The sequence below is a fragment of the Zosterops lateralis genome (genome assembly GCF_965231275.1).
Source record: "Zosterops lateralis genome assembly, chromosome: 5".
In the NCBI taxonomy this organism is placed as follows: Eukaryota; Metazoa; Chordata; class Aves; order Passeriformes; family Zosteropidae; genus Zosterops; species Zosterops lateralis.
The window spans coordinates 46,295,020-46,318,935 of NC_139766.1; the positions used below are offsets into that span (position 1 = coordinate 46,295,020).

Sequence of the window (23,916 nt, forward strand, 5' to 3'; positions counted from 1 at the left end):
CCTAAGAATCTACTGGCCTTCTGACGTTGATGCCTTTGAGTGCTGAACACCCCCCTTTGTGACCCTTAAGAAAATTTGATAGTTCCTTCCCATCTTCATGTGAGCTTTAGTTTTGTGTCTGAGAGACTTTTCTCAAGACCAGCATATTATGTGACTGATGAAGAGAGAAGTGCAGAACCCCCCACTTACTGTGGGGCTGGGGACCAGAATGGGAGCCAGGAAGCTGCCAGGCACAGCTCAAAGAAGGAGGCCCCTGCACAGATGCTGAAGATGAAAGAAGTATGTTTCAAGATTCTATGTAAATTAAGGTACTGTGTGCAGTATGCAGAGGTGTTTTAAACTGGGTTTTGTAGCATCACCTTTCTAAATAATATAGTAGTTTCTATTTATGTGTGTATTATTAGTAGCAGAATATGAAGAGGACACTCCTGAAAGAAACAAATCAAACATTTAATTATTTTTTATTGTGACAGCTCATTGTCCGGCTGGGAAGGGAACAGATATTACATATCTGTTAACTGCAATGCTAGAATGGTTTTGCAAATTTCTGCTGTTAGTAAAGTCATTGAAGCAGGAAGAGATAACAAAGAAAATCATCCCCCTGTAAGGCACTATTAACTGTGAAATTTTTCCGTGGCATGCTTCAGTGCTTTTTTACAGTAAACATGGCAGGGACCTTTGTGCCTGTATACATTTTTCATGCAGTAAACTCTATTTCTTTTCCTCACAATAAAGTACTTTTGAGTTCAGCAAGTAAACAATGTTGATTCAGCAACACACAGAGGACACCCACACACATTCAGCTGGCATCACATGGTATCTGCTGAAACACAGCCACCACCAGGAAACAAGGCTGTGGCATGGCCCTTCAGGCAACTGTTAGGACATATGGAAACCCTAGGATGCTCTGGCAGGTGAAATGGGAAGCATTATTTAAAGACTCTGTGTTTTCATTTTACAAAAAATAGGTCAAATGTCACTTCTTTATTTGAGAAATAAACTATCCTATGTATTCCCTATAAAAAGCCCTAAAGGAGAACATTAGAAACCTACCCTTAGTTTGTTTTTAAAGTTCAGAGCCTGTTCTATTTTAGTCCATGCAAATATGCACTTGGCAAAGGATTCCACCTAAACCATCAGTCAAAAATCTAGGCAAATGCTTTACAATCCCAGAGAGAGCCAGATTTATCCTTGCCCATGCAAGGAGGGGTAGCACATGCCTGCCCTGTTGAAGGTCACTGGAGATGCAGGTGGCTTCTATCACAAAACACGTGATTCTTCAGAACAGAGCTGTCATGAAACAGTCGTGATGGATTTCCTCCTAGGGTTCCAAAAAGCCAGGGTGCAGGTTTTGGTCAAACCTGCCATACAATGAGCCTTGCTGGAAACACACCTTGGGCCCCAGGCTGACACAGGGCAACACAAGGGTATTTATCTGGGCAGGGCTCAAAATCCCCTGTCAACAGCAGCATGTAACAAGCTTTCAGCTCATTATGAATCACAATGGATTGAATAAAAACATTGCGCAAAAATGTCAAGATGGAGAATGTTAGAGCTCAGAAGATAAAAATTAACTCTAATATTCACTGACTACAAACATGGAAAAAACCCAAACACCAGGAATGTAGGAAATAAATAATTAACAGTGCTGAAAGTTAAGGGAATAAAAGATTCGACTACTTCCCTATTTCATGGGAAACTCCAAAAAAACCTTTGAATCTTATCAGATCCCATGACAGTTAAACATCTTATTTCTGGCACACTTCCTCATGACTTTGTGTTACAGGGAAGGTTACTGAAGGTTGAAAACTCCCTTTGAATCTTCACAGCTATTCTGCAGTCTTCAGCTTTCTGAAAAAATCCCCAGGGCTGAATTAAAGTCAGAATGGAAGGCGCCTCTCCCACACCCTGGCACAACTCTTTCCTCTGCTCTAACTACTCTTGTCCTCTTATTCTTCTTTAAGATTTCATCCAGAACCCCCTCTCTGCAAAATCACTGTGAAGATTCAAAGGGAGTGTTCAGCAGCAGGCCCCAGTAAGCTCAGTCACAAACCTGCTTTTAAATGCTACTCACCAAAACAAGTAAAAACAAACAACACATATGATACAGGAGCAGAGCTGACTCTGAATTAACTGAGCTTCCCCAGGAGAACTCTGAAGCACTTAGGGAGGAAAAATCAGCCTGTACTACTTCTACACAGGAAGCAAGTGCCTTCTGTGTGGGAACTGCTAAAATTTTTTTTTTTTTTTTTCTCCTCTAGTGTCTGTATTACACATAGGAATTTGGAGGAGAAAAAGAAAGAAAGGTGGCAATTAAGAAAGAAGCTTTCAGGAAAGGTGGGAGAAGGGTAACACCAAAAAGGATCTGTGTTACCAGTCTCAGAACTTAAGTAGAGGACATTAGAATTCATTAATTATTTTTTTTTAAGTAACAAAGGAAGAACGGAGCATTAATGGCAGAATAGTTACTCACTAAGACCTCAATTCTTTATATAGGATCTTTAGCTCAGTTTCTAAAGTTCTTTGCAAAACATTGTCATATATAACACATGGCTTAGTCTCCTGGGAAACTGGAGCAAAGCCACCAGTGCACAAGTAAATTCAATTAATCTCAAGTCTTAATTAAAGTTTAAGCCCCCTCCCCTGCAGCTGGTAAAGCCCAGCTGACAAGAGAGGCAGGTCGTAATAACCCAGGCTCAAAACACTAAATTGTCCAACACTCCCACTACAAACGAGGTACATCCAAAACAAGCACCCAGGCTCCCCAAAGTGTGTGTTTGGTTTTCTTTCTTTCCAAAAAAAAAAAAAAAAAAAAGTAATTCATTAGAACAAGAAAGGAAAGGTAAAAATACTGCCTTATCTCTCTAATCAGTCAGAATGAAGAAACTAGGAAGCAAAATGAAAAAAAGAAAGTTACTCAAACTCTTGCCCGCCTTTAGTTCTCTTATCTACAAAGCATCAAAAATAAATTAAAAACTATTATTTTTTTCCTCTTTCTATAACAGGAAGATTCAGAGAAGCATAGAAATGTTGATTCCCTCAGTTAAACTGCATCATTACGCTTTTCCTAATCTTATTAGGATGAGCTGTGGGATGTCAGACAGTATTTCCACTCTTAGCAGGAAGCAAAGGACAGTTATGCGTATGGTCAGCTCTGTGGAGCCTGTTCAGCAGCACAGAACACGCTAAGAGAAATGCCTGAGGAAATCAGGTACTTGGCTAATGTGAGCTCTCATTCAGCACCCAACAAGATGCATAAATACAGAAAGTGACAGCAAAGGAAATGCCAAAAACCTGCTTGAAGGCTTTGTAACACCAGCCAGGTAGCATTAAAGATACATCAGTCTTGTCCAGTGACCTGCCATTCCATATTCACAGGCTACTTTCAGCCCCACTGGTAACAGCTATTGAGAGAGGAGTGGCTTTCAAGAATTTTGGACTGACATTACCAGCTTTTAGAAAGGACACGAGTGAAAGAATGGTTTAAAACAATAAACAGGCAAAATATTCAACATGAAGATTTAATAATCAAAGCACTGACTCAAATTTTATTCATGTCAAGAAGAGATTTCCTGTTACAGACCAGGATTTTGGCTGACAAAGAATTTTCCTTAATTAATAATTCATTTCCTTGCTACAAACTTCTTGCACCTAGGAAGTATGTTCCAGCTAGCTTGAGGAAGATTGCTACAGTAAAAAACAATTAATTTGTGAACTAGGACAGAAGAATGGTCACTTTCTACAACCCATTCCGGACAGTATGCAAATCCATGTACCTTGTACATTCATTACCCACACATCAGTTAGCAACTTTCTCCTCTGAAAGGAAGCTCTCAGCAGTGCCAGAGACTAATTTGGCTCCCTTCTCACATATATTAATTAAACCCTCATCCAAATGAGGACTGGAAGACAAGCCTTTTTTCCTTGTAATGTTTTAAAATGCAGTTAAGAATAAATGGTACAGCTGAAAGATGCCTAGACACACACAGATGGGTTCCACAAGCAGAACAATTTGCCACAAGCAACGTTATTTCCGAACACGAGGTGATGCACTAGGACAAGAAAGAATGGGGCTTAATTAAATTTCATTAAAGGAACATAAAACCTAGACACCATACTCTGTAACAGCTGTCTCAAACACTGCCTGCTCAAATCCCTTGGACTGTGGTGTAACAGTCCTTCCCCTTCCATGCCATTGGACCCCAGGTGTTTCAACAACACTGGTAGCCTGCTGTACCCTGGGAAGGAGACAGTTACCCTGAGGCTGCAGCAAGACCAGCTCCTGTCTCCAAAAGGGCTTTAATCCAGTCACACCCCTCTTGCCACTTGGGGGAAAAGAGGGTGTGTGGTTCTCAGTAAATTGGGAAAGACATATCACAGCAGCTTCACTTTTGTACTAATTAGAAAAATACATATAGAGGCTGGGGGGGGGGGGGGGGGCAAAAAAGACTTGTGACAACTGCAGACAAGACACAAATATTATCTGGATAGTACAAGACCAGAATTTGAAAAGACCAAAAGCTTGCATGCAAGTTAAAATTTGCTATTATTAGTCCAATTCCCCTTTCCTATTCTCATCCCCTTCGGTTCCTCTTTGTAAAACAGATCTGGTGAAAACTCAGTTCCGCCTCAAGTAAAAGCAGAATGAATACTGCTGATTTTATATGCATGTGGAGATATTCCCAGAAGCAACCAAGTCATTGGCAGGAGTTAACGGAAATTAAAAGTCCATGTGCCTGTTTAAGCTTGAAACAACTCTTAAGCCACATGCTGCTTGACCAGTCTATTCTCAAAATCCTTGTGCCAACCTCCCAACAGTGCCTTACCCTCCACATTTCCAGTACTCTCTTTGGTGATCACGAATCACAGTTTGGTAACCATCATGTAAGCACTGTAAAAAAGAAGTGACTGACCAGCATACACATCTTTTTAAAAAGTCCTGATTTTTTCCCCTCTGGTGTTAAGCAGGCACACAGTAAAACAAACAAAACACCAATCTAAAAATAGATTTTCTGTCTAGGTAGCTTTAAAGAAGATTGAATGATGAAAAAGCCTGAACCCTTGGCACAGAGACTGTTCAAAGTGAACACCTCTAGAGAAGGAAATGCCAGAGTGAAAGGAGGAATGGACAAAGAAGATAAAGCTGTCAATTCTGGCAGAGGGGAGAGGCTAAGTAAAGTTCCCAAACCCTAGAGTAAAACCCAGGATGTAAAGAATCAAATACAGCCTGTTTTGAATTCACATGCACCCTATAAAAGGCATGACAAAGATGCTTTAAGTGAAATGAAACCTGAAGGCTTGAATTTATTCAGGGATGAGCCTTATTTCTTTTATGCACATTCACCAGTAAGAGCTTAAAGGACTAAAATTCAACTTTGCTACTTTAAAAAAACCATAAACTGCTTAATGCACTGGGCATCCTGAGCAACAGAGATACATTTAAGTGTCTGCTGCATGTGGCAGAACGAATGCCTTTCTGACCTGCAGGAGCAAAACAAAACAAGAGTTTGAAGTAGATTTGTTTTGAACCACATAATGTTCTATGTGTACCTAAAAAAAAACCCAACTGAAAACACCCAGACCTTTCTGTGGTACAGCAATTGTCACTTCAAAGGATTTTTCACACCCCTGACTACATCTGGTTCCCTTCAGAGGCTGCTCTGGATGCAAAATATAGGCTATGAAATAAAATCTACTTTACACCATAACATTGCCACTATTTGTTAAGATCTAGCTCTACTATATATTTTCTTTTAGTTTAGTACAACTTGCTGCATGCAACCACAGAGACGCGATGCAGTTTATTCAGCACCTGCACTGCAGTTTTTGTCTCTACTAGCTGCAAGTTAACTGATTTCAGTGGATATCTGAACAATCTCCCATTTCATCTGGGCCTACCATGACATTTTGAAAGGATCAAAGAACCTTTGAACAAAGCACCACAAAGAATTCACAGAACTCATTGATGGCAATACCTTTTATTAGAAAGAGTAACAAAGTGCTTCCCATAGGATTCATTCAATACAGAGTTTTTTCCTTTTTAGATGGACAGTTTTGATGTGATGATGTTTCAGTGCAAACAGGGTTCTCCAAGATCCTCTTGCAGAGCTTCTCTATACACACTATTTCAGCCATTTATGCATTTGGCAGATGTGAAACAGTACTGAAGAGTCCATCCCTTAAAAAATGGAGGTTATGTAAAATGCTTGCAATGTCACACTGACTAACAGAAATTATGTTGTTATTTAACACAGATTTAAGGAACATAAACCTTTCACACAGTCCTACACACAGATGCATAAAGGTGCTTTCGGTTCTATCAATAATAATAAGTAACAGCATAAATAACATTATCAATTTTTATTATATGAACAACAGTGAAATTGTCTTTTTCTTTTTTAAAATTAACCTCCTGCTTTTTTAGCTAGAGACATCATTTGAACATTTGGTGCTTCCTTTGCTTTCCTATTATGTCTGAATGGAATAAAGAACATAAGCAAGGACTGTTCACCCATTCCCCCCTCACTTTTGGCACACATTTACGATAAGATTTCTTTGGACACATATACACATTGTTTCACCACATTCCACTTCCCATTCTTTATGTCTGATCCTATCCCAGCTCCTCTTTTTCCTCAGCTCCTCCCCTGCCTTCCCTGCAAATTAGAGGGACATAGTACAGTAATGGCACAAAATTAGGAGAGACGCTTCAGTACAAATTGTTATATACAAGGGAATGTACGAAACCAAACAGGAGAGGGGGATCGTCCATGCAATGCATTCTTCTTTGTCCATTTTCAGCCAACCTTACACCACTAGCACTATTTTTTCACGTTTTTAAAAATGCAGAACTTCTATAAAGAACAAGACATAGTTATCTTTAAGAGAAACCACCTAAGACATTTACTAAACACAATCTCAGCCCCAGAGCTACCCTACCGTTCCCCAGAGTACATGTACACAAACATGAACATTGAACAAACAACTGAACTGGATTCATGAGTGCAACAGTCACAGTTCTGCTCATACGGAAAGGTCACATGCATATAAACAATGTTCTCACTGAAGTTGTTGGTCACACTTTTGGTTCACTGTTCCTCCTTCCTTATGTACAGAACAAAATCACCACTTCAAGGAAATACCACATGCCACCTCACAGCACATCGTCTTTACACAAGAGAACTACTGCAACAAGGATATCACAGACACACTCTTTCCTGTGGGATGAAAGTAATTAGATGAGATCCTTTGTACAGTAACTGGATTGTGGGAAGAAAGAACGAATTTTGGTTTTACTTTTAACAACAGGACGCTTTTGTAATATAGCCCTTATACAGGAGGAGAATACACATAACCCATCATTCTATCTATACAAATAGGCAAAGATGTAAACAGATGTTCTCCTTCTAGGGGCCTTGAAACAAACCCAAAGCTTTCCCCTAGGCAGTTTTGAGTGTAGAGCTCCTGGCTCTGAGCTCAGCCTGTACTTGCTGTTTGCTTTGGGACTTCAAGTTGTGAACAATAAAACTTCCCGTATCCAGAAACACCTTTTGCTGTCCAATGTTTCCCTGCCACCAGCATTAACCAGGTGCCAATCAACACAGCTTGCCTGGGCCTCACTCTCAGTGTCCTGCAGTCCTTCTGGTTCAGCAGTCTCTTGAATCCACATGGAGTCATCTGAAGATCCAGAGAGGTGACCTGCCTCCTCAGAAGGATACTACTTGTTCATTAGAAAAGCACAGAGACACATCTAGAGATGGCATTTCAGTACAAAAGACTCTAGAGGAGCTGGGCTTTCACATTCACTGCCTAAGTAACAATTATTTCCCTAACAGGAAAGTCTGTAAGAACTGGGGCCAGGAGGCCTGGAAACAGAGCCTAACAGACAAAGTGATCCATGAATAAAACTGGACTTGAGTTGCAGGACTGGGACTGTAGAGAGCTCTCCCTTAATGTTAAAAGTCTTTGAGTAAGACAGCATCTTCTTCTTAATTTATTGTTGTAAAAACATTTAGGAAAAAAGTCACTGCAAAAGGTTAAGTAATTTTCTGTAAATTTCACATCTCCTATTACATCTCTTTGAGCAAATACGTAATTTCACTCTACCACAGATGAAGCCAATTTTGCAATTAAGTTTCTTGCTAAAAGTAATATACAGCAAATATTAAATTGGTAGCCTATTTAGCAGTAATACTGGTAAAGATTCTGTCCCATTTTTCTGTTTCTCTTCACAAGAAGAAGAGAACTTGGGAATACCCAGCACATGCCTAGGGTGGTTACTGGGGAGCTGAGTGAATTTTGCATACACTCCTGAATCTATAGAACCTATTCTCTAGGTTATGTGGCCCATGATAAATACCTATAGGTAGGCATTTTTGCTGCCTAGAATGGAAAGGAACCAGTTAAGACTACTAAATAAAATGACCACCTGGTCAACTCCATTCTTGCCTTGCATGAGGAAACAGGTCCAGTCTGTTTAGGTGTACAAAGTGTTAGCTTGTGTGGGCCCACACTGCAGCAAATACGGGAAGCATATTCTGATATGATTCTGTTCTGATAGCTGGTTGTTCAGCCATTTCTTACACCACCCAGAGGAAGCAGACAACATTCTAGCACTGCTGTCTGGAATGGCAAGTGTCCAACACTGCAGCTGGAACTACCTACAAACCTCATGAATTATCCAAATATTTATCTTAAAAAGGAGGGCTGGGGGAAAGAGCAAGTACAAAAAATAAAGGAAGAAAAACAGCAGCAGGAGCTGAGTACATTTCCAAAAAACAAGGCAGTGCTACATTAGACCCCCTGGCCAATGTAGGACTGCAATTTCTCCTAAACAACAGTTCAAGTCCTGTGTGAAGTCACTAACATTAGTATCAGGGCATTTTTCTGGTACAGCTTGTTTCCTGGGGGAGAGCTTACTATATAAACTACACCAACCAAAGCTGCTTTTGTGTCTGGAAATTGTATTCATCTTACAAATGTCTGTCACTGAAGGTTTGCTACCAAACCTCTCTTGTGCAGATTTAGCTTTTCAGCAAAACACTATCAAACTATGCAGATTCAGGGAACAAACAGCACATGAGCCCCCCTCAGCAGTGAAACAGAACACTCACATCAAGTATCCTCTTAAAATCAGACATGAAATTTTCACTACACAAAGCAAGAACATGGAGAGAGGGGAGGGGAAAAAGAAAAGCCAATCCTTTAAGGCCCCAAGAGTGCAGAAAACAGTACATTTCACACCATTATATTACAAACATCTCCTTTCTTCCCCCTCAAAGATGTAGTAGGGCATTGCTGATTCGGCTTAAAATGTGATTTTAGTCCCCCTCATCAGAAGTTCAGCAATTTGAAGCATTGCAGCTTTTGATATACCACCATTTACTTAAACACATAAATCCACTGACATAGTGACAGTGTTGAAATACATAATCCAAATAGTATCTATAAAATTTTACTGTTGTACATAAATAATGACAAGGCACAGAACAGCCACCAGTCCAAGAGCTTGTAGGCCAAGAAACCAGAGCATAACCCAGAAGAATATAATTATTACAGGTTCTACTATCCGTTCTCCAAAGTACATCCTTGTGAAGCCTATTCTGATAAGGCTTTTGTTTAGTTCTCCAAAGAGAGTCCCCATCTTTTTATAGTCATCTATCACAGGTTCTGTGGTGTGGTTCCTTTGCTCTTGGTGGACCTGCAGAGGGAAGACAAAAAGAGGAAACATGTTGTACAATTTTACTACTGTGATTCTGAACAAGTCTCTCATCTGTTTCTATCTGAATGCATAAAACTAAGATATAACATGCGAGGAATCTACTCCTTTAATCAAGAGATTGAAAATGCTACGTAGCTTGTGACCTTGGTACAATACTGTCATTAGTCCAAACCTGGGACATCTGAGGTGGTGCTACAAATACATGACAGCCTCCCTCCCCTCCAGATGCTACTCTAGAGGAGGTGTAAAACTCTCCTGCAGGTCATACATCTTACCTGTGCAACCTGCCTGTGGTTGTCAGGGCAACCACAATGGAATGAGATGCCTCTAATTTCGGGGAGGGATTTGGCTGAATTATTTCCAGAACATCTCCAGAACTAAAGGAATGATATCAAACTATTAAACATGAACTGTGAAGTATTTTGCACTGAAGCCCAGGGAACTGAAGGGCTACTAATCACTGCTAAAAGGAAGGGGACTGGATCCGACTAAGAAAGTGATAAACACTTGTCCTGATGTCGATGTAGGAAGCCATGCAAGTCAGGCAAAGGAAGACAGACCCAAGAACTGCACAGATGCAAAGTGGTGGTATAAAAAAGCAAAGGGAAGAAGAAACAAATTCTGGACTTTTTGTGAAATAAAAAATGGCAGAGAAAATGCATAGGAAGGCAGAAGTCAGCCTTTAAATGGAGATGCCACAGGTAGACATCACTGCAGGTAAATATCACTTCAGTCAGTCTTTAAATGGAGATGCCACAGGTAAATATCACTGCAGAAAACATGAATGTTTCATGTAAACATGTAAATTTTAACTAGATTAGAGCCTGAGATCCCATCTCTCTTCCCGTATCCAGAGATTCTTTGCACAAAACCTTATTGCCTTGTGTTTGGATATGACAGGGCAAACATGCTTTCAAGATGAGGAACATGAGTTTTCTAATGCTTCTGTTAGGCAGCAGTGAAAACACGTGCAGGTACTCATAAATAATTCAGTCAACTGATCAATAGGTCCTATAAACTGCTCGCAAGCTCTATGTGCAATTAGTCTACTCCCAGATTCAAAGCAAACATGTTCCATCTTCAAGGATAAATGATATTCTGCATCCCTTGTTCCATGGCATGGCTGTGGTAGCGAAACAGAAACTCCCTTCCACACCAGTGCAAGGCTCTCCATTTAAGAGCAAATAACGAAGTGAATTACCATTCTTACAGAAAAACATCCAGCAAAGACCAAAGGAAGCCAATATTGTTTCTCTAAGGCAGACTTTAGGACACCAGGCAGAACCTGGTGGCTGAATGATTTGAGTAAAGCTCTACAGCTGCTGCTGAAAAAAAGAAAAAAAACCCAACAGTCCCCCAGCTGAAAGTACCTGGATTTTTTTAAATTTTATTTACTTATTCATAAAGAGTCTGGTTTAAGCTTCAGTACTGAATCCCATAAAGGGACAGGTGCAGGAAGCCTAAATAGTAATGTGTTCATAACTAATTCATAACTAATATTCTGTTCACTCTGTGGTTCTACAGAAGAGCCCAAGAGGGGAAAACTGCAGTACTGGAGGTTATGCAGAGAGAGACCCTCCCTTGCCTCTTTTCAGCTCACTTCAGAGACCCAGGTTGTTTTCCCCACCTTACTGGACTTCCTTCAGCATTTTGACTTTAACTGTGCTTTATTTAATTCAAAGAAACATTAACTCATCAATAACCCCAATGTTTCAAGATCAGTCTCTTCTGGAAAAGCAGAGCCTCTTGTGATTGCCTGTAAAGTCAGTGGGGCTGGGAACACAATGGAACTCTTATCCCTCCATTCCCAAAGAGCACAGGGAGACAAACAGACTCTTAGTCTAAGTGTACACTGATCACAACAACTAGAGGAAAAGAGAAGGGATGTGCTGGGAAGGGAAAATATATTTATTTGCTTCCTGCATGCAGAGACCAGAAGGAGCAGGTGACAGATGATGGTGGAGAGGATCAGAGCACAGCTCACGTCAAGCCTTGCAAAGACCACTTCTGACAGAACAGCTGAGGAATCGGTACATTTTCTAGCCATGGCCAGGGCAGCCAGGAGGGGGAAAACATACACATCACTTCTCTGGCCCTGGCTCGTTAGGGGTACTCAGCAAGGTCCTGGAAGCCTTCACACTGAGCAAGTGCAGCACTGGCCAAGAGGCTGCCAGCAGGCACAGGTCTGCAAGCTCCTCTGCAGCTCCCACCAGGTTAAGCAGGATTAACCACACGTGTCCATGCCAGCAATGTCTTTCCTGGTATGAGGCAGCTGTAGGACACACAGATTGCAGCCCCGCTTGCTTTGATAAGCAAACAGCAAGAAGTTGCACACTGACTCTTAAACAAGGTAAACATTGAATTCCATCTCACTTAGGCTGTCCAGGTAGCTTTGATTTTTTCATTACCCCTCCCTCACCTTCTCAAACAAGGGTAGATTCATGGATTCTAAAGCGATTACACACAGGGAGCTGCCAGGCACAGAGACTGACAAGCGTATGTTTAATTACGGAACAAGCGTCAAGTTATTTTTCCAAATATTTTTCAATAGCTTACAAAACCTTTCAGAATGATCATGGAAATTCTCAAGACTTCAAAGTCTGCTTCAGTTAATTCAGGCTAAGTATATCTTGCTTCAGGCAACTCAGCAAAAAGCAAGTGAAGCTGAGAACAGATGAACACTCATGAAACACTTATGGCATATTTTTCTTTACTATTGAAAAATATTTCGCATGTTGGACAAATACATTTCTTCAGAGGTGTAGCTAAAACAGAACCTTTAGGGCAAATGCCAGTAATGTTACAATACTCCAAACTGCTAAGGAATAATAAATAAGCTTCAACATTGCAGCTAGAATTTCTCTCACTAATTTTCAGGGCAACAAACAGTAAACCAGCATGCAGTCCCATATATGAGCCATAGCTCTCAAATCATAACTTCAGAACCAAGTTATCATTTTTTTTTCCATTAAAAAATACTTCTCTAAACAATTTTAGAATTGGCCGTCTTCAGTGAACACACAGTTCCCAGCTGACTCTTTAATTTTTACTGTACTGTTTTCATAGGGCTATATTCATACTATTCTTGCTGAATCAGCCTGAAGCTAGACAGACACTACCAAAACAGACAAAACGCAGAGAGAAATGTACCCACTCCAAGCAGCTGCACCCCCTTGCCTCTGCAAAACCAGAGCTTCCTCCTGTAAAAGCAGAAGTGCCCGTTTCAAAGTTGCTAGTTTAAAAAAAAAAAATCAACAGCCCAGCCTAGGCTTCATAACTTTAAAGAATCAATTGTGTATCAGGAGGGAGCAGAAGGAATTTCTTGATCTGTACTAGCCCCAGAGAAAACATGCTTTCCAGGCCCTTCCCAGCTGCTCTTCTCCTCATAATTAACAGGTGCCATGCAGGGGGCACTCCCCGACTTAATCTGCTACAGAGTTCAGGAGGGAATGCAAGAGGGCCACTTCATCTACATTCATTTGTTTGCTTTTCCTCACTCTTTGAAACACAGGAGTGATGAAGAAATTCAGAGGGACTGGGGAACAGCAGTGCAGCCAGAGATCTAGATGGATATAGAGTAATACATGCCCAAAATATCTCTGGAAAAAAGAGGAACAGCAGCACTGCCTCCCAGACTAGAATTCTCTTCCCCCCTTCCTCCAACTGGCCGAAAGACACTCACCAAATACATTATTCCTGAAGGAGAAAGGAGAACGAGGCTTTCCTAAGTGAATAAGTCTAAACCAGAATGTATTAGAAATGCTGATTGCATTTGTTTCCTAACCTAATGTTTCTTATGAAATTACTGTAATGAATTACTTCTTACTGTAATTTAAATTAATTTTATATCAATATAATTTTATTTTAGACTTACTGGGATGACCTAGTCTGAATCTATCCTCTGTCAGTTTGAAACCATTCCCTCATGTTCTATCTCTACATGTTCCTGCAATAAGTCCCTCTCCAGTTGTCTCTTTTTAGGCACTGGAAAACACTATAATGGCTCCCTGGAGCCTTCTCTTCTTCAGGCTGAACAGCCCCAATGCCTTCAGCCTGTCTTAACAGGAGAGGTGCATCTTCATACATCTCTGAGCATCTTCATGGCCCTCTTCCAGACTCAATCCAGCAGGTCCATGTTTTTTTCTGTGCTGAGGGCTTCAGAGCTTGCAGCACTCCATACTCAATTTTGAATTTGGTTTCTAATTTTTTATTTTAAATTATTTAAAGTTAAAAACAGAGTTATTGTACAGAACAGAAAGGGAAACATCTGATCTGCTCCGCTGCTCAGCACAATATCCTTCACAAACCCACTGGTACCTGCAGGTTCCCACCTCATTTCCTCTGTTTTTTTCAGATGTTTGGTACTGTAAAATTTCCCTCCATATTCAAAATGGCACATTTTCATCAGCAAAGCCACAGTCTGCTGTCTCCCACTGTTTACTGGGAGAAATGCAGAATGTGAAGATCCAAACTCGGAAAACCTTTTATACTGAAGCCTGGAACTAAATTTTCCTCTCTGTTAAGGCCAAATGACTTCGGGGCTTTGATGCTTCAAGAAGAACCATGACAGGCCCTTGCAGATGTGATGCAGGATGCCATAAAATTACCTTTTTCAGAATGAAATCCTAAGCGGAGGTCGCAGAGGAGCTATTAAGTGCCAAGTTCTGTCTGCTTCCAGAACAGCTGATGCTCCTACATCCCTGAAGTGCTTCTGAAACAAAATCCCCATGTAACTGAATCTTTTCCTTGACTAGCTTTAAAACAACAAAGAAGGTAAAGTCCTACTCATCCTACTGATCCCAACTAACATCCGGTTGTGGCTTTTCCAGTTATGTTTGTCATCAACACAACACACAAAATTCTCTGTGTTCTGACCACTAACTACCCCTGCTTATGGCAAACTTCCACACATTCACTGAAACTCACTGCTTCCTAAACTCAGGAAAACACATGGTATGTCACGAGCACAGGCTGAGTGTCTCTCTGTGCCACACCAGTTTGACAGGACAATCTTCTTCTTGCTTACCCCCTTCCTATCAAAGGGTGCTTTGACCAGGCAGTGAAACATGAGATCACGTCAGAATATCCTCCCCCCGGAAAGAAGCCATCTTTGCAGTGAGTCATATGCTATTTCCTAGGAGAGAAGGATAAAGTTAACACTGAACTTTTCACAATGGCCTATGACTGATCCTGTCTGCATCTCCTATGTGTAATGTAGCCCGTTTATGGTCTTTTCCCTTCAAATTGCTGAGAGCACACAGTTCCTGCACCTGACCATTTGCAGATCACACCAAGAAATCTGCCTTGCTCTTGGAGGAAACAGAACACAAATGGACCCAAGGGGGACACACTTGAGAACTTACTCTCCTGTGGCTAATCAAAAATAGAATGGGAGCACAGATTTAACATTTATTTTTTTTCTGCTGGGAGGACTGAACAGCTCTAAAGTAAACACAAGTTTCAGTTCTGTAACCTGACCTCTGATGTGGCTGCATGGAAAATAGGCATAGTTAAAGGTTTTCAGGCAGCTTCATCCACAGTTTTCCACACTTAGCCTAAAAATCTTGATATGGTATGTTTAGTTTGGGATTTTTGTGTATGTGTGGAAAAAACACCCCAAGCAACTGACTTGAGTGAAATAATTGGATAAAGTTCAAGAGCCTTTGCTCTGTGAGAGGAAGGAATAGATGAACACAAGGAATCTGCTCTATATGAAGATTCAGGATGCTTTGTTAAAAAACCCCCATCCATTCAACCACTCTGAAGGTACAAGGTCCATTAAAGTAAACCAAGTAGCATTCTTCTATTTGGTCATGACTAATGAATAGAAGAAACCTCAACAGTCTTCTCTTACTCAAAAAACCTGAAAAATTCCCACCACAGACTTAACAACAGCACCAGACTGAGTACAAGTCTATAATTACCTCTTTTCTTGCATGTACTGCCTGAAAAGGCATTAGACAAACATTGAACTCCAACAATGGAGGAGAAAAGGCCAACGAATTGGGAAAATAGCTACTCTCTAGGTAAAAGCTTATGATTTTACAATCAAAAAAGTGCTGCTGGGCAAAGAAAGCTATGAGAGAGAACACAAAGGTATACACAATGTTCACCTCCAACACAGAAAAGCAGCAGTGCCTCCAAATTGTTTGACATACCTCAGATCACAATTTATCACGTATACCGTTATAAAAGAAAAAAAGGAATGGCATATTTAAGAGAATTATTTTCATATTACATAGAAAAGAAATCCCTTTTGAGTTTCATAGCAAGTACGTGTTTAATCGCATCTGAATGAATTGTTAAAACCCCTCTGTAATAAAGAATACAGGGATGACTTCTGAATGAGATGTTAAAAAACCCCAACCTTCTAATAAAGAAATGCAGAGATATCACATTTACATGCCCATCTGCACACTTCATTTTTTTTCCAAGTAAGATGTTTTCCCTGCAGTATTTAACTGCTCACTATTTTACTCCAGTCGTGGTTATTTTTACTCCAGGGAACAGGTGGTGTGTCTGCTATCTGAAGCCCACGGACACCTAAATGTCAAAAAAGCCAGTGAGATGTGACTTTAAGAACAAGCTTACTTTCAAAAACATAGGAGTATTTTTCAGTAAGTTGGGATGTTAATGTTCAGAAGAGAGTACGTCAGAGTTATCTTTTTTAGAAGATGCAAACTAAAACTGAAAATACTTTGAGACCACTCTCAAGAGAGAAAAAAAAAAAAAAAGAAAAAAAAAAAAAAGAGAGAGAAGAAAGTAAGCAGATGACAGACACCAGGATGGAAGAAATCACAAGTTCCCTCCCCTCCAGAATAAGAGACCAACTTCTGCTGGGTGCAGATAGGGAAACACCAGCCAACACAACACACAGCTACAAATATTTAATAGTTGGGTAGCCAGACATGGACGTCCTGAGGGACTGAATGATCCAATCTCACTGGTACTCAGCCATAGGACCACCCAGTGTATTGCCATGGACAGGCTCAGGAGATTTGCAGCCAAGAGCAGGTTCCCAGCTGGTTGCCTCCTCTCTGTGCAATCCACAGCCTCACCCCATTGCAGGGCACCAGCACAAAGCCTGCTGACACACTGGCCTGGTGGGTGACGCCTTTCTGCCTCCTACTCCTCCACATATGCAAAACAGTTTCATTACGAGTAACACCTGCCATCTGATCAGGATCTCACCCTGCTTTCTTGTACTTAAAAGATATCTTACGCTTAATTAAAAGAAAGTGAAATTTGCCTTAAGAAGGACAAATGATTTTATTGGAAATGTTTCTGATTTTCTTCCTCTTTATTACAGCAAGAGACTGGTATCCCTTTGCATCCTTTGCTAGCATAAAACTAACAATTAGTATTTAACCTTGTAAATGTAAGCAGTAAAAAGATCTTGATATTCAGCCAACAGACTATAAAAGATAACAAAATTAATTTCAGCTGTCTGGAGAGAAAAAAAGAAACAACAATGACCAACCAGGTTCATTTCTCTAGGCTAATTTTGATCTGATATTTAACTATGAAAAGATCAATAGATTGGGAAATGAAAAAAAAAATAAAATCAATTCCAGATGAAACACAAGACAGAAAAAAACTAAGTTTAACTTCTTACTCGGGGAAAAAGAAGCAAATGCAAGAAAACTAGAGAAATTCTTAATACCAGATGTACTTTACAGCAGCTACCAATAGAAGTGACATACTTAGAAGAAGTTTAAACAAAAGACTGTAAACCAAGGATTGGGTTAACATGCATTTTACAACACGATTCTAGAAGTCATTTATAAAATTGAGACAAGATGTTTCTATAGAAACAAGCAACAACATAAAAAAAGCAACATTGCTGGATTCCCTCTAGTCAGCTTTCACAGCAACTCAAGTTTAGAATCAACAGTTGCTGGAACAAACTCTGAAACACCAGGAGAAGTTTTGCGTCAAAGAGATGAAAAGGCTTTTCCAGATACTTTAACTTGTGTATGAGTGGACCAGAGATAGCTTCAAAAAGAATAGAAGCTTCCCTTAATAAAGACCAAAAAAGTGCCATAATTTCAGGAGTAAATTCCCCACTAATACAGCACCAGATGAGAAAGTGTGAAAGACAGTAACCTGGCAGAGGAGGGTCCATTAGAGAGGAAACCACCCTGCCCCCATGTCAAGATCTACTGAGTCCCCCACTTCAGGATGCTGCTTACACTCTTTATGTTCCTGCTACTGTCCCTGTAACTTGACTCTATCCATACTGCTATTTTAGAGACTAGATCAAATGTAGTATCTAATCCATTTTTTCATTACACCTGCAACATTTAATTTCCATTGGATTTAATTTATCGGGGTCCCCACTAAAACTTGTCATTGTCAAGACAGTCATGACACTCAGAATGCTTTAGTAAAACTTCAGAAAGCTTCAACTGTCAGCACCTTGTTACCTGGAAGTCTCTCATACCTTTTCCCTCCCATGGGCAACTCCCTTGGGCAACTCCACACGGTTTTGGCTCCTTCTCTCTTCCTTGTGCCGTTTGAACTTGCTCCTTCCTGTCCCTAACATGACCTCCTGTCCCTTCCTCCTCACAGCACAGCCAGCAAACACCAACTGACTCTCTACCAGCTAACTCACTCCTTATCACACCCACGGCTGGGAGGGCAAGGCTGTTCCCTCTCTTTGATAATTAACAGAGCTGCAATGTATCAGAGGCAGGATTGCCTTTAGCACGCTCTCTATCTCCCCACAAAAACTGGTCAGCTTGACTCAGCAAAAAGGTTTGCGATCCCCATACGTTCAGCGTGGTATCAAATGCACTGGCATGCTGAAAAGCAACAGCTGTTAATTTTGCTTTTTAAAGAGAGGATATTTCCATTCGCTTCTATCTCCAGAATACTTTTTTCCTTAAGAAAAGGGGATCTTCCCATCATTCAAACAGAGCATAACATCCTATGTATAGTAGATGCTACAGGTATGTTTGAAGGATTGGGTTTTTTTTCTTCAAATGCTGTTAAGCCCCAGAAAACTTAATAATGCTTTTAAGAAAGCTATTATCATCTATTATTTTATATTTATTAACCTCTGTAACAGAGTTAATTTATGCGTAGAGCCATAACAAATTTGGGATTAAGTCCTACTTGTCAAGCATGACTTCATTCAGAAACAAATTTCAACAACTGTGAGCAGGAGAAAGCTACAATTTTCAGATTATCTCAGTGTGGAATAAATTAGAAATAGGTTTCCAGCCGTAGGCATTACAAGTTCTACGTATACAACTGTACTTTAAAACATTCTTGGTCATTACTGACTTATAACTGAAATGATACCATTCTGAGAAACACAGCACACAACCACAGTCTAGTGAAGATTTTACACCAGGCATACCACAGCTCTGTTCATATTTTCTCTAGTTCTGTTTATATATTCTCTAGTTCTGTTTCTGCTCATCCTCCTCATTCTGGAGAAATACTAGTGATACTGTAAAGTTACTAAAAAACTTAAGGGCTTGAACTTAGTTAAGACACCCATACCCCCTCACCAAAGTTCTCAATTCTCAAAGCCCTTTTGTAACAGCACCTCTCAATCTGAAGCCATCTATTAGAAGATAGAATACTCCACTTACAGCCATAAAACACTGCTCAAAATAATAATAAAACATCCCAAAGGCTTACAGACTTGGGTTAATGAAAAGGTGATAGTCTATGCTAATAAATCTACAAGGAAATACATGTAGTACATATTAACTCTGCACTTAAACATTTTCTAGAATCCTCGGTTTTACACTTGAGCAGCACTGTGGATTTTGTGTATCCTAAACCAGCATGATGTGGAAATCCTGGCCTCACTGAACCAATTTGTTATTGCCTTTGATTTTGATTACAAGGAACTAAACTCCATTCTTGCCCAGACAGGGAACTGCCCACAGTTCTCAGTACAGAAGGCAACCACAGTGCCACAGTTGTCAAGAGCTCTACTGTGACACACAGCTTGGCTTCAAAGTCCCAATAGACAGACAGGGTGCTGTGCATCCCACTAATATCACCTCATGTCCTGCTGTAGGGCATGTGCAGGATGCAGGCAATGCAAATGCAGGACTTCCACAGCATCAACTTCTATTAACACACACTCGCACTTTTCTATTCTTATTTCATAGTTTAATTTATAGGTGTTGATGAGATTTACTAGAATGCAGTAATGTGACAGTGGCCAACCTATTTTAGGAAGTGGGTTAGAGAAGGAGGCTTGAGGTCCTTATCTCTAATGATGTTGAAAATACAGGACAATTTACGTGTCTAACTAATAATTATCAACCTTTAGGAAAAAGATGTGACTTTGAGGGGCAAACCAGCAACCTACTCCCATGGATTCAGGAGCAGCTGAATCTTTGGGTGCCTTCAGTTACTTCTTCTGAACCCCAGCACCAAAATACAGGAGAGGTGGAAGAAACTACCTTGGTCCTGTAGTGCTTTGAAGACTAAAATAGGCGTAATTACCTTTTAGCATGCAAATCTACAAAGAATACAAATCAAATTATCATCCAGTTCAGCTTTCAAATCTAATCACAGAAGTGATTAGATTCTACAGTCTATTGCAATAATGAATTTCAAAGGCTATGTATAACACTTAGTTACATATCCTTCCATTCTTTCAAAAATGTACCTGTCAGTAATTTCATTAAGCATGCCTGTGCTGACACAATAACAAGCTTCAATAAAAAAATTTAAGCCAGAGGGTGTGGCATTAAATAGATTTATTTCCTACAGAATATTCTTTCTTTAAAAAAAAAAATAAATAAAGGGTGTACTCATTTTTACTTAGGTCCTGCTTGTCAGGAAGGTATTCTTTTAGTTTTATGTTACGAGGTATGAGCTTACACAGTTTACTTTGCAGGAAATGGGAAAAACCAAATCACACCCAGGCTTAAAGCCCCAGATCCTCTCCTAAAAGTCCCTCTCAAAAAAGGCCAAAGGATTTTCTCTCATGCAGGCTTTACTTCACACCAGATGAGAGAAATAAGAATTTATACCAAGACCAAAGCAGATTTTGACTCCTTTCTTTTGCATTGCACCTATGACTAAAGTTGCACACACATTTATAGCTCAGGAGAGAGCAGGGAACAGGAAAACACAGGCTGAGGACCAGAGTCTGTGTTAGCAGTGCAAATACCCTCAGCAAACACAGCAACAGCACAGGGCCTCCACGAGAGACTCCAATAAGGACCTAGCCTGGAAACAGGAACCCTGCCCGTTGGAACAGCAGAGATCAGCAACAATTCCTCCATGAGAGAAAAAAGGGCAGGGGAAACTGGTTATTTTGAGAGAAAACTGAACACACTCATGAAAGCAAAAAAGGCAGAGAGCGTGACAAAGCTTGCTGACACAGGAGCCCCTCAAAATCAAGCTACAAGTTTGTTCTTCTCTTGAACAAGAGAATCTGAGACGTTCTGTCAAAAGTTTGCAGCAAGTGTAGGTACCACCAACTCCCTGTGTCTTCCCTACACATGAAAATAAAATAATACTGCTTATTTATGCAATTATTATTATTTTTACTGTTATTTTGTCCAATATCTAAATTCTCTCTGTGTATTAAACAAAGGCAAGTGATAATCCTTATTTCCAAATCTAGTTTACTATTTTCCCAGCTGACTGCACCTCAGTACGCAGAAAAACCACTCTGTGCTATGACAGTGAAACATATCCAATAAATAGGAAGGCTTTTCTCCTTCTTCCTTGTGGCCTATTTAAAATTTCTGCTATCCTATTGTTACACCAACTTGTCAGAAAGGGCTAGAATCACTACTTGTGCTTGAGAAAAGCGGAGAGTTTGTCAGCCAAGAGTGGTTGTGGCCACACAAGCAGTACCTTTACCAGTTTCATTTGGAAATGTGTTCAGGCACCACTGGAAGGGACTTTTCAGCCTGCCCCAACCCCTGAAACCACAACACACCCGTCGCTAAGAAGCAGCTGTAAACTGCAGCAAAAAGCTCCTTGGCGAGGAATTGCAACCAGTTTGAGCCCAGTAATACACGACATGACCAGATGCAACTTTTTAACCTCTCTTTCTAGGGAGGACAGTAAGCAGAACCAGCAAGTATTCCTTACTTGCCTCCTGTGACATCCTGCAGGAGGGCTCATGGACATTGAGAGGACTCTGAGCCTCCCTTGGTGCATCTGTCCTCACCTACCCTACATTCAGGCGTGTGCCCTGCTCTGACCCATTTTTCTAGAGAAAGGGGCAAGAAGATGTGCTGACTTGCTTAGGGAATTCTCAAGAACCAGAATCTTTCACAGTGGCCCGCTTCAAGATGTCATGTCAGGCACTTTCCAATACTAAACTATTGCAGCTGTGACATGGCCCATTTATGGTTAAGTGCAGAGCATCTTGTAAGAATTTTCAACGAAAAATGATTAACCAAATCAAAACCATCCTTAGGGATGCGCTCCCGCAGCTCTGTTTGCCCCTGTGCAATCATGAGCGCTGGTACATTTCAGAGCAGATCATTGCATCCTACTATTGTGCATGAAAAAGGTTGTGTTCTTTTTTTCCTTTAAATGAAACGTCAATAAAGGTGCATTAAGAGCGCTGCCTTTGTCTAAACACCGGGACGATGCTGTCTGCAAAACAAAAGAGCGCCTGGAAAGGCAGTTTACAGCTAACAATGGGGAAACGGCTCCTGAAGGAAAAATCCCACTTCCATGCCATAAAAAATATAAACCCTGAAGCAGCCAAAAAAAAAAAAAAAGAGTTGGTGTTCTTCTCCAATTATCCAATTACAATACATTAGGTTTCATAAGTATCACAGAGACTATAAGCTTAAAATACTCAAGCGAACGAATACAAGAGCTGAACTACTGGGGGGGAATTCCAGGGATGGCAGAAGCACCCCGGTTATTTCCAGCGGGACACATGTGGATGCCGCGCCGGGACTACCCGAGTACAGCTGCTCCCATTTTCCTCCAGGCGGACCAAGCGTCCCGGAGGGAACACCGGGGCTCAGGCGGGCCCAGCGGCGGGATACCCCAGGGATACCCCAGGGATACCCCAGGGATACTCTAGCACAGGCGTGGGCAGCCCCACGCAGGTTGCATAAGCCCCGCCGCAATGGAGCGTTACCCGGGAGCGGCTCGCACGGGTGGGCTGCACCGGGAATGCCACGGGAGAATAACCAAAAGGCGTCTCCGCTTTTCCGCTGTCGCCCGGCGGCGGGGGCAGCCTCGGCCCGCCCTCCCAGACCCCTCCCGGGCGGGCACCCACCTGCTCCTCCGGGCGCCGCCGCTGCCGGGCGGCCGCCGGCCCCGCTTCCCGCTCGCACTCCCCGGGCGGCGGCGGCGGCGGCGGGAGCTGTGCCGCCGAGCCCATGGCTGCTCCCAGCACAGCCCAGCGGGACCAAGCCTTCCCCGCGCTCCCGCCTGCCGGGGCGGGACGGGCCCGTCACGGGGTCCGGGGGAGCGGCGGCACTGAGGGAGGGAGGGAGGAACGGAGGGAGGGCGGCGCCGCGGGAGGGGGGGAGGCCACGGGCGTGAGGGGATGAGGGGCCCGGGGCGGGGAACCTCCTGCTGCCGGCTGCGCCTCGTCAGAGCGGAAAAGAAACCACCCCAAGCCGCCGATCTCTAAAGCTATTGTTGAAAGCAGGAAGTGCCAGGTGTTAATAAAGCGTTGATTTTAGCACCAGTCCCCGTCGGTGTGTCCCTTGGCCGTGTGAGGTGTGGCCTTTGCTGTTCCTCCCTCAGGGGAGAGCAAAGACTGGCCTCGCTCTTCCCAAGCTGTTTGGATCATGTCTTCTGTTCTTTAAAAGGAATTAATACACACCAGCAGACCCCGAAGATGGACAATGCCAGGGAAGGTTTACATTGGATTTTAGGGAAAAAATTCTTCACTGAAAGGGTGGCCAAGCATTAGAACAGGCTGCCCAGGTGAAATCACCGTCCCCAGGGGTGTTGAAAGATGCACAGATGTGGCACGTAGGAACACGGGTCAGTGGTGAACTTGGCAGTGCTGGGTTAACAGAGTCAGTGATCGCAAAGGTCTTTTCCAAGAGATTCTCTGATTCTGTGTTAATGAAGTGCCTCTGCACAGGGTGTGCCTGGCTCCTGCTTTGAGCACCCCTGCCCTTCTGTAAGGAGGCCTCACTCCTGCCAGCCCTGCACGCCTTATCCATGCTGTCCACCCCAGTACAGCAAGGACATAGCCTGAAAGTGGAGCTGGATTTCAGTGT

General features: G+C 41.7%; 1 protein-coding gene across 3 annotated transcripts; it reads right to left on the reverse strand.

Annotated features, from left to right (window-relative positions):
* Window positions 1-5,962: 5,962 nt before the first annotated feature.
* Window positions 5,963-23,097, reverse strand: FAM241A (family with sequence similarity 241 member A). 3 transcript variants are annotated; one of them, XR_014590028.1, is made up of 3 exons: window positions 18,165-18,439; window positions 14,329-14,432; window positions 9,592-9,700 (listed from the first exon to the last, which is right to left on the reverse strand). XR_014590028.1 is itself a non-coding variant. In XM_083860772.1 (2 exons), the coding sequence occupies exons 1-2, from the start codon at window positions 23,058-23,060 to the stop codon at window positions 9,455-9,457; spliced, it is 351 nt and encodes a 116-aa protein (XP_083716898.1). In that variant the 5' UTR covers window positions 23,061-23,097; the 3' UTR covers window positions 5,963-9,454. The 3 variants fall into 3 exon arrangements, 2 of the variants coding, with proteins under 2 accessions (XP_083716898.1, XP_083716899.1); XM_083860772.1 differs by lacking the exons at window positions 14,329-14,432; window positions 18,165-18,439 and adding an exon at window positions 22,956-23,097 and having other exon boundaries at window positions 5,963-9,700; XM_083860773.1 differs by lacking the exon at window positions 14,329-14,432 and having other exon boundaries at window positions 5,963-9,700; window positions 18,165-18,332.
* Window positions 23,098-23,916: the final 819 nt, after the last annotated feature.

Excerpts from the sequence above, each read along its gene's own strand:
- FAM241A (XM_083860772.1), bottom strand. The coding sequence starts at position 23,060 with ATGGGCTCGGCGGCACAGCTCCCGCCGCCGCCGCCGCCGCCCGGGGAG. Across the intron at positions 9,701-22,955 it reads GGCGGCGCCCGGAGGAGCAG|GTCCACCAAGAGCAAAGGAA; the intron begins GTGGGTGCCCGC and ends TTCCCTCTGCAG.